This window comes from Phoenix dactylifera, chromosome 13 (assembly GCF_051530095.1).
Source record: "Phoenix dactylifera cultivar Ajwa chromosome 13, Ajwa_hap1_PhDact_Kaust_v1.1, whole genome shotgun sequence".
In the NCBI taxonomy this organism is placed as follows: domain Eukaryota; kingdom Viridiplantae; phylum Streptophyta; class Magnoliopsida; order Arecales; family Arecaceae; genus Phoenix; species Phoenix dactylifera.
Window position 1 is genome coordinate 22,816,209 of NC_143202.1, and position 10,646 is coordinate 22,826,854.

The following is a 10,646-nucleotide window of genomic DNA, read 5'->3' on the forward strand; positions in this document are numbered from 1 at the left end:
TTTCCCTTTAGCTATTCTTAGAGTGGTCTCGGGTCACTTGGAGGCCTTGTGACTGTAAGGGGTACAATTCTGGCCTACATCACTTGCATTCAGTAGCAACACTTATCAATATATATTGTATAGATATACCTTAATATATTAGAGTTTTTTTTGTATAAATATCCTTTTAAAAATTCAAAATTGTGCAAATACCTTTTTAAAATATATATCTATATCTGTATCCTCATAAAATCCCCTAATATAACTGTTCTTTTAACACCAAAACCATATTTATTTTAATTTAAAATAAAATAAAATTTTGAAATTACTTCTTTGTTCCTATTGGAACCGCGGTCTATTCTCACTATTTTGAAATAAACCCTGTTTATTTCTACACAATGTCATAAGAGATGCAACAATCATGTGGAACATATATATTCCACTTGTGAAGAGATGCAATAATGACGTAACAAAGTCTTCTAACAGAGCTTCCGCTAGGTTATTGAAATCTATAAAATACAGAAATGAAGAAAAACAACCAATAGCTAAACGTATGGATAGAGCACAAATACCAAATCCCAAGTCCCATCCATAACTATCTTGAACCTATACAATATATATGGCTAATATGAATGAACCAAAACTTCTAGAAAAAAAAAATAAATTGAAGAACGAGCCTTTTTTTTTCTTTCACTTTCCCCATAGCATCGAACTTTTCCTTCTTTGTGAACATGTCACCTTGCAAAGAGAGTTCAAGTTTCCTCCAAAGCTCTTAATCTTTCTTTGATTATTTCAAAAGTGTCAATACAAGTGCAGCACTTAAGATTTTGAGACTTATGTTAATTTATAATGTACTAATTCATCCTTCTTGTATAGAAGCATAAATGCACGACTCTAATTGCTATAAAAATAATTAATAAATGCAGAATTTTGAAGGCTATAATATTAACTAATAAATAAAGGATCATGAAGGCTATTACATTAATTTAAATGCCTAAATTCTTTCCATCCGTCAAAATTCTTTTTTTGCATGTATATCTTTCCAAATATACAAAATTATATGAATTTTCTTGTAAAGTTGCTATTTACTTGTATACCTTATAAATGTTTATTTTTGCACGTTTATCTATTAAAAGTATTTCAATTATATATTAAAAAAAATAAAAATAAAAAAATAGAATAGTAAAAATAAATATTTTATGAAAGAATATATTTGAGAGAGGATTATACAAAATTTAATATTTAGAAGAGTTTTTGTGAAAAAAAATATCTAATAAACAAATGCCCCGTCCCAATCATCAGCTCGATTTGCACCATCTCTTACTTCCGCTTCTTGTCTCCATTCCGTCAGCATCCTTTTTCCGCTCTCCTTTCCAAATCCGCCATTGCTTTCCCTTGCCATACAAAACGGAGTCCACCAAAAGTCCAAACCCTCTTCTTTCCCATCACCCCCCATGGCTGGCTCTCCTCCTTCGCCGCCCTCCATCGACCCCAGAAGTGGCTTCTGCCAGGAAACCAAGATCTTCCACAGCCTCCGCCCCACCGTTCCGCTCCCTCCGGCGACTGTTCCCCTCTCCGTCGCCTCCTATGCCTTCTCCCTCCTCCCCTCCCCTCTCCCCTCCCACCCCGCCCTCCTCGACGCCGCCACCGGATCCGCTGTCTCCTTCCCGGACCTCCTCTCCCAGTCCCACTCCCTCGCCGCCGCCCTCCGCGCCCATCTCGGCCTCTCCCCTGGCCACGTGGCGCTCATTCTCTCCCCTGCCCGCCTCGAGATTCCCGTCCTCTACTTCGCCCTCCTCTCCCTCGGCGCCGCGGTCTCCCCTGCCAACCCCGCCTCCACCCCTGCGGAGATCGCTCGCCTCTGCCGCCTCTCCAACCCCTCCGTCGCCTTCGCCGTCTCCGACACCGCCGCCGCGCTCCCCCGCCACCTTCGCACCCTCCACCTCGACTCCCCCGAATTCCAGTCCCTCCTCACCGCCGCCCCCTCCGCCGCCGCGCCGGCGGATGTCCGGCAGTCGGACACGGCGGCGATCCTTTACTCGTCGGGGACGACGGGGCGGGTGAAGGGCGTCGAGCTGACCCACCGGAACGTGATAGCGGAGCTGGCGCCGTTCGTTGCGGCGCAAAGGCGCCGCCTGTCGCCGGCAGTGCAGATGGTGACGGTGCCGTTATTCCACGTGTACGGATTCATCTTCTGCGTGAAGGCGGTGGCGGTGGGGGAGACGGCGGTGATCCAGACGGAGCGGTTCGACGTCAAGAAGATGCTCCGAGCCGTCGACCGGTTCGGCGTGACCCACGTCGCTATGGCCCCCCCAGCGCTTCTGGCGATGGTTAGGGTTTGTGAAGATGGAGGACCGTTCGATCTCAGTTCCCTGGAGGCGATCTCCTGCGGCGGAGCACCGATTGGGGTGGAGTTGATTAAAAGATTCATGCAGAGGTTTCCAAATATTCGCCTCGGCCAGGTTAATAATCTGCATAACTGCTAACTTAAGGATTAGTATTATATTAAGCATGGGTTTTATATGAAGTGTTAATTAAGGATGAGTATTTCATTATTACATCACAGAAGTCTTGATAAATCCTGCTTGCATACATAAATTTTGTTCAGGAAATTGTAAGTCACAATAAACGCTATGTCAAAGTTTTTGCAATTTACTGTTCTTGTATGAAGGGATATGGATTGACGGAGTCGACTAGTGGCATGTCCCGGTCAATTAATATGGAAGAAAGCCGACGTCTTGGTTCCGTGGGGCATCTGGTGTCAGGATGTGAAGCAAAGATTGTTGATCGAGCTACTGGCAAAGCTCTGCCTCCAGGCATGCAAGGTGAACTTTGGGTTAGAGGCCCAACAATTATGAAGGGTAAGTAATGCAAACCTTAATATATTTAATTTCTTTTTTTTATGAAGCTTAATTTATAACTAATAGATATGAATTGGGACTTGTTCTAGTGGTCATTCCCCTTTTGCCTAGCAACCAGAGCTTCTAGTTTAAATCTTATGTGGTACATCCCCTTGGGAGTCTAGGTAATTATAGTGCAGATGGGCTTCCTGTCTTTTCTCTCAAAAATTTGTAACTAATAGTTGATTAGAGTTCTAATCATTATAGATGATAATAACGCTAATTATTGTAGATGGTAATGAATCACTGAACTTTAGTTCAGGTGGTATTAACCGCCCTCCTTTTCGGCGAGAAGTGAGGATTCAGTTTTGTACAACATCGTTCCCTTGTTTCGGCCCTTGTTAACTCTGTACCCTCATACTATGAGTGCTAGGCTTGATCTGCATGCAGGCCTGGGCTTTGGCCTGGATGGAGGGTGGGTGTAGGGTAGTTGGTGGGGTTAGAGCCCCTCATGTTGCCAAAAAAAATCTACAACCTTCCAGGTGTTGCAGTTAACTACTTATTTCAGAAAAAGGAAGGGTTTCATATGGGGAAACAAACTGACTTGGTGTGCATATAACTAGTTACTGTGACCAATCCCACTTTGTCCTTTTAAATTGGTATTTGGCAGATTCGCCTTAGGCAATTTTTTGTTGGAATTTACTTATATTAGTTAGTGCATTAGCTATATGGATTAATTTTCTGCAGCTACCTCATAAATTAGAAAATTTGCCTCATAATCATCCTTCTTCCTCTAACACTAAAGCCACACATTTAACACGCCTGCCAAATTAGCTTTCTTAATATATGCTTTTCATGACCAGTAAAAATTACATTTAGGTTCTTCATTATAAATGCTTTTCATGACCAGTAAAAATTACATTTAGGTTCTTCATTATAAACTTTTCCCAGTATATGAGAATATCCTGACAGTTAGCATTCCCCAAAAGAATGGATTTGGTTTTAATTTTTTTATTCTTGTCACTTGCTTGCAACATCACATATAACATAATGTTCTACATATCAATTTGAAGCTGAAGAAAATGATCATCTTCAAGCACAAAAGGGCGATCTATCTTATAGATGGAAGTTGACTTCCCCTCACTCAGAGGGATATACAGATGGAAAATTAATTATAAATGAAGAAAGGAGGAACACCATTGTGTTGAATTTCCGCAGAGCTTTAGGGTCTAAAGAGTTTTCCATCAGCTACTTTATTTTGGTTATTTTTGGACTAAAGCTATTCAAGGATATAATTCACCTAAATAATTGGCTGGGTGTTCCTTAACGCTAGTGTTGTTTATTTCAGTTTAAAATAATTAAGTCCATGGCACTTAACAGAACATGTACATGGCAGCAGTACTTTGCAGCAGTTACAGAGAATAATTGAACAATATGTTTTGTTTTCTCTACACAAAACCCTAATTCGTACACTTCATTGCGTTCAAAAGCTGGGTGCATCGCTTATTCTGATCTGAAAAAGCTAGCTAACCATTGTAAGCGCTGAATTTCTGTCCTATGTATTTAAATTACAATGTAGAAGCTCAATGGTTCTTCATTATACAGGTCTAAATTGTGAACCTTTGTCGCTTCTAAATTCCTCATAAACTGTGATATCATTCTAGAATCGCATCATATTGCTGCAAACTTCCACCTTTGAAATGAACCTGCAAAAATTTGAAATTGAAGGAAATGAACCAAGGAAGATAAATAAAAGGATGGCGAAGAATTCTATCAAAGTTGAAACAAGAATTCTGCAAATATAAAGGAATCAGTGCATATTTGAAGGACGATAAGTAAGCATGAGGACACTGTATGGCTTAAATACCTCAGATAATGGTATGCTCCTGTCGTTATTGGGTCTTATTCATGAGTATGGACTAATCTATATGATGCATTCTACTGTCTGCATAAATTGTTTTGAATAGGCACCAATGGTGGGGAATCTGCAATAATTAAATAAAATATAGTTTGCTAGTTCCTAAACTAGTAACCAATTTGGCATCTAGCATACTGTTTAAAGGCTTCAAAATGCATCAGTGTGTTCATGTCATAATGAACAAAATATTGTTATGATATGACTTGCTGTATTGTTGTCTCTGTCTCTCTTTCTCATGTTTATTCTTATCTTCACTATGAAAAAAATAGAAACTTAAAGTAGTTTCATTTATGATATTAGTGTAGGTTACATTGGTGACCAGGAAGCAACATCTGAAATCTTGAATTCTGAAGGATGGTTAAAAACTGGGGATCTGTGTTACATTGATGATGGTGGATTCCTCTTTGTTGTCGACAGGCTAAAAGAGTTGATAAAATACAAGGGGTATCAGGTAACTACTGCTATATTCCTCCGATTATTAAGAGTTTGAGATGGCAGAAATTTGCTAGCTTTGAGATTTCAAGTTATTATATTACATTAGCATGTAACAACATAGTCAGGTCCATGACAAAAAAAATCCCACCTTTGTACCTCTGTATATATAATCTGATAAAGATTCTCAAAATCATCTTCTCATGCAAAAAAAGAATGTATGTAATTTGAGGTTCTACTGCTTCCACTGGTTATATATTAGAGTTTTCTTAGGTTCTATATTGGTTAGGCATTAATTTGTCTTGCAATTAGTTGGCATTCTCAAACTCATTTAAATAGTTTGCGTGCATGTTTTCTGTTTGGTCAACCTTTCAGTATTAAGATGACCAGCCATATTCTTCTTGATCATGTGAATGTCCTAATTCAGATCACAGTAACTTGCGATTAAAGATCAATACAGGAAGGGAAGGGTTTGTAATCTGCAAAACCTTGGAACAAAGCTGGGAGAATGTTGATTGAAATATGCAAGATAAATTGGTGAGAGCAAGGAATTTGTCGAAATAAAGAAAGTTTCATGGTGAAGAAAAAATTCAAGAACTATCTACAATAAATTGTTTAGGGAAAATGTATCAAGACTACTCTCAAGTTTACCCTTTCGACACAGTGACCTTTTATCTTAAAAAATTCTCAAAGTGGCCCTTCAAATTACCTTATTGTTGCAAACCAGCCCTTCCATCCAACTCCATTAAATAGGCTTCAGTAAAAGGACTCATGTGACTATTGTTTGAGTGTTAAAATTTGCTAAAATCTCTAAAATGCTCTTAATATCTAAAGTGAATAGGGAGAATGGGAACTAGAATATTGTTGAATGCTTAGCAGTGAGGAGGTTGTTGTGGGTGAAAGTGGAAATGAGGGTGGTGTAAAGGGCAAGGTCCAAGATGGGGTAAGAGCTGGAAGAAGTGGACAGCGACAGGGAGGTGGACAACGATGGAGTAGGTGGTGATGAGGGTGGAGCGGAGGAAGGGGTTAGGGTGGTGGCCAAGCTTGGTGAGGTAGGCATGGAGGAGGGCAATGTAGTGAGTTTGTCAAGCAACCTTAGCAAGCTCATGGAGGCGCATTCAGAAGGGAACATCATGAGGGTCAGCTAGTTGGGCTTCGGAGCCCTATCTTCTTCAACTCGCAGAAAAGTGCCAACCCATGGACTTGGTGCTTGTCATCCATTATTTGAACCCATAAGCAATGTGCGAGGACTAGTATTCAGCATCACCTACTTTTGCAAGCTTGACATCCTTGTAATTTCTACAAGCACCTAGCAATGAGCCCCAAGTAGAATCATTAGGTTCACAGGCATAGCTTTTATGAACTCATAATTTTCTTTGAACCGCCCAACACGCCCAAGTAGATCCACAACATATGTTTAATTCTCTGTCTTGGGGTCAATATTGTAATTTTTGCTCATGGACTCAGTCATGCAGGTAAGGATCATCGAAAAAGATGTGGTACCATTTGGCTTCATTCTCATTATCTTGCCTCATTTTGAACCACTTGAATGCATCCATTCCATGCCCATGGACCCCAAAAGGGCAATCTCTTTCTCTGGTGTGTTGTTGAAGAGCGAGAGGGTGACGCAACTGTGCCTCCTATAGCAGGTATGCATGGTGATGGTGGTGATGATATTTTGGTTGGGAATTTCATTGAACAGAATGCTGGTTTTGGAGGAGGATAAGGCATAATCATGGAGGAGGGCGAAGGTGATGTCATCATTGATGAAGAATTTGAGGAGGTGGGCATGGGGAGGGGGCATTGGAGAAGGCCTGTAGGGTGAAGACTGTCATGTGGGTCTCGAAGGGGTGAGTTATTTAGAACCTAAATTCATGGTGAAGATAATCAAGAAGCATTGCCATGTCAAAAAGCTCTACCAACTAGCGATAAAAAAGGGAATCCTAGTGCATGGGTTCCAGCCATTGCTAGGTTTGGGGAGGATTAGACACAATATAGTCTTGCCCCCACCATTGAGAGACTAGTACTATGTCTCGAACCTGTCATTTACTAAATATAAATAATGCTCAAAAATAGGGTAAACACAGTCATACTCATTCATGTTGTGGGAAGGTTATTGGTGGCGACGGATTCGAGGAAGGAGAGGAGCTGATCGAGGGTGGAGCCCTTGGCACCAGCAATGATAAGGGCGAGGGTGATGTGAACAGAATCGGGAGTGACTTGGCCATAGTGGCCGAGCCAAAATGTTTTGTGAGCCGGAGCAAGAAGGCGGAACAAAGAGCTAACGGGAAAGAGGAAAGTGAGGAAGAAGAGGAAAATGTGATGGTGCTGGGGATATTTTGGTCACTTGTAGATGGCCATCAACAATGTTAGCAGGGATGGAAGGTCCACTTTGCCATGAAATGGTAATCTGAAGGACCACTTTGAGACTTTAGAGATGGGGGGATCACTGTGTCAAATGGGTAAACTTGAAGGAGCCTTGGTGTATTTATCCCTATTATTTATTACTCGCTATAAATTATCAAAAAATACTTTTTATTATATTACAATAAAACTAGGGAAAGACTACGAGGAAACACTAAGAAATGGTTCAACAAAAAATTGACAGTTTAGATAATTGAATAATCTTCGGATCTTAGACCTAACTGAAAGCCGTGCATTAAGCACCCCATGTGAATAGCAGTCCTGTGGTCGTCATTGGCTTGTAAAGAAACTGTAGTCAAAGGAGGAATAATTGTGCAAATCAAACAATAAATAAAGCCCATTTGCTTTACAGAAGGCCCTGCTGGATACTATCTTAATATTAACTGTATGACACAGTTTGCTTGCTCCACTTATAAATGCATGTGCTGGACACAATGTTGAGATTAGATTTAGAATTTAGTATCCACAGAAGTCCTCCAGTTTCATTGCAATCTTGCCACCCTTTGTTTTCATGTTTTTTATGATATTGGCCCTCATGCAGCAGGCTTTAACAGTGATAAGTGAGTTCTGCTGTATTAGCTTACAAATTGAAGGGGAAAATTAAATGTAAACATTTATTCATGTGCAATAAGAAGCAGAACTTTTTCTTTTTTCTGAGCCAAATCCATGGTGAGAATGATATGTTGCCTTTTCCATCTCTTTTATACTATGCTTGAAAATGTGGATATTCTTCAATGTACAGCCATCAGCATAGATAGCACATGCTTTCAAGGTGCCACTAATTTGATTCAGATTTTAATGATGTCCTGTGCATTGCATTCTTAAAGTGCAACAGCATCTGAGTAGTTCAACACCGGCAAACTTCTTGTGTTGCAAGTAGTCATTCGGCTGCTACTTTGTGTTTTCAAACTACTTTCAAACTGACAGTACTATTGATTCAAAAATTCAAAGTCTTGTCATGCAATTCCTTGACTTTCTATCATTTAGGTCTCATGTGGAATGGATGCATTGTGTCTGATGGGATCAAGGAAAGCTGAACCGAGCCGATCCAGTCTCTGACCAGATTGGTTCGGAAGTAGAAAATGGTTCCGGCCCCTAGAGGGCTAGAACCTGATTGGCTCTGGCCCCTAGGGGGTCCGGTTCTGTCCAGTTCAGCTCAGTTCGAACCAATACCGATCCATACCGGACGCCGACTGGAACAGATCTCGATACTGATGCGGCCAACCTTGGATGAGATTTACCAAATATATCTGACTGGTACTCGTGGCCTCCCTATGATTTATCCTTAATTGGATATCTCAAATATTTTGTTAGCATCATCGCGAAAGAATTTTTCAATGTGCACTAGATACTTATTATGTTATTAAACTACCTTCTGCTATCATATGCGTATCCTCATTACAGCTCATTTAACTGTCATGCAAAATTTTAAACAAGTATATATTTATTGCAATATACATCGGACAAACCAAGTTTCTTCATGCTAGTTGTATGGTCCAGGTCCCTCCTGCAGAACTAGAGCACTTGCTTCAAACACATCCAAATATCATCGAAGCTGCTGTGGTTCCGTGAGTAATCTATCATCTCCGTAGCAAAAATATAGAAGAAAAATGATAAATTAGACAGGCTACATTCACAGCCATGATAAAGGGGTCCATATTATTTTAGCGGTTGCTTTACATACCAACATACAAGGTATGTTTGTTGCTGTGGCAGATACCCTAATGAAGAAGCAGGTCAGGTGCCCGTGGCTTTTGTTGTCAGACTGCTCGATAGCACTGTCAGTGAGTCCCAACTCATGGAATTTGTGGCTCAACAGGTATTTCTTTCTCGATCATCTTCATAATTTTAAGTATATTCGAGGGAGAAAAATCCAGCTTGTCGTCTGGTTCTCTCTTTAATGGCTTGAGGTTTCACAATAACTTGCTTCTTTTTTCTTTGATGGCGCAGGTTGCACCATACAAAAGGATCCATCATGTTTTGTTTGTGAATTCAATACAAAAGAATGCTGCAGGTAAGATCTTGAGGAAGGATTTAGTGAGGCTTGCAACCTTAAAAATAAACTCGAAGTTGTAATTGTATGTCTCGTGACATTTTTTCTGTGTGTTTCTTGCTTCCATTTAATTACGATAATATTATTACTGTATCCAAAAAAGGGAAGAAGCGGGGGCAGTTGTCACATCTGTGGCAGTGATAAATGACTTCTGTTGTATGCCCCCCCCCCCCCCCCCCCGTCAAATAACACCTGGATCCCATATGTATTGCATATTAGTTTTTTAAAGGGATACAAATGTTTAAACTAAAATCTTTTACATGAAGACACTAGGTACAAACAGCGCACTCTGCGGCTTGTGGTCAAACTTTAGTGATATATTGTATTTAAATTGTTGCCTCTATGTGTATTGATTTATTAGTCAAACTTTAATGATGATTGATATCAACAGGTCTTGGCTGTGGGATCCTGCCACCCAGATTCAGGTGTCTGATGTTTTCCATTCAGGGTGATTTGTCTGTTGTAAAACCTCTAAATGCTTGGCCTCGTAGAGTGGTCTGGTTATGTCTAGCGAATGCTTAGCAATAAGGCAACTTAAAATGTATCGTTAGGTATATTATAAAAGGATTGCTTTTAGCTGAAAAGGGGAATCTTCACTAAGTTTTTATCTGGGTTTGTCGAAATCTACCAATCATCCAAATTTTAGCAATCTTGTACAGATCAGATTTTGGAGGATTTGTTTTCGCGTGGCGGTCCATAAAAAGCATTGAGTTGAACTTGAGCATAACATTTCAATGTGATTACAAAACATCTAGGTTCAGATTTTTTTTTTTTTTTTTTTGGGTTGATCAACCTATGTACCCGGCTGAGCCATCAACACAACATGTGGAGCCTCGATGTTATAATGAATTGACATAATCAGTTTCCAGCCATTATTTTACAATGATTTCTATCTCAAGCGCCATCACTTTAGCCTCACATCGTAACATAATTTGATACTGAAGTCATGCAGCAGATTTTTGCTTGCTTGAGCTTGGCTGTCTCTAAAATCCTATCTTGC

At 40.1% G+C, this 10,646-nt stretch overlaps 1 protein-coding gene across 4 annotated transcripts; it reads left to right on the forward strand.

Annotated features, from left to right (window-relative positions):
• Nucleotides 1-1,295: 1,295 nt before the first annotated feature.
• On the forward strand, nucleotides 1,296-10,418 carry LOC120112172 (4-coumarate--CoA ligase-like 7). Of its 4 annotated transcripts, XM_088710172.2 has the most exons (7): nucleotides 1,297-2,441; nucleotides 2,651-2,840; nucleotides 5,043-5,188; nucleotides 9,094-9,161; nucleotides 9,310-9,412; nucleotides 9,544-9,607; nucleotides 10,038-10,418. In XM_088710172.2, the coding sequence occupies exons 1-7, from the start codon at nucleotides 1,434-1,436 to the stop codon at nucleotides 10,166-10,168; spliced, it is 1,710 nt and encodes a 569-aa protein (XP_088566298.1). In that variant the 5' UTR covers nucleotides 1,297-1,433; the 3' UTR covers nucleotides 10,169-10,418. The 4 variants fall into 4 exon arrangements, 3 of the variants coding, with proteins under 3 accessions (XP_088566300.1, XP_088566298.1, XP_088566299.1); XM_088710173.2 differs by lacking the exon at nucleotides 10,038-10,418 and having other exon boundaries at nucleotides 1,298-2,441; nucleotides 9,544-9,989; XR_015972820.2 differs by lacking the exons at nucleotides 9,544-9,607; nucleotides 10,038-10,418 and adding an exon at nucleotides 8,581-8,850 and having other exon boundaries at nucleotides 1,299-2,441; nucleotides 9,310-9,370.
• The last annotated feature ends 228 nt before the right edge of the window (nucleotides 10,419-10,646 follow it).

Bases quoted from the DNA above. Each gene is read 5' to 3' on its own strand.
- LOC120112172 (XM_088710172.2), top strand. From the start codon at position 1,434: ATGGCTGGCTCTCCTCCTTCGCCGCCCTCCATCGACCCCAGAAGTGGC. The intron at 2,442-2,650 runs GTTAATAATCTG...TCTTGTATGAAG, and splicing joins CAAATATTCGCCTCGGCCAG to GGATATGGATTGACGGAGTC. The intron at 9,162-9,309 runs GTGAGTAATCTA...TTGCTGTGGCAG, and splicing joins ATCGAAGCTGCTGTGGTTCC to ATACCCTAATGAAGAAGCAG.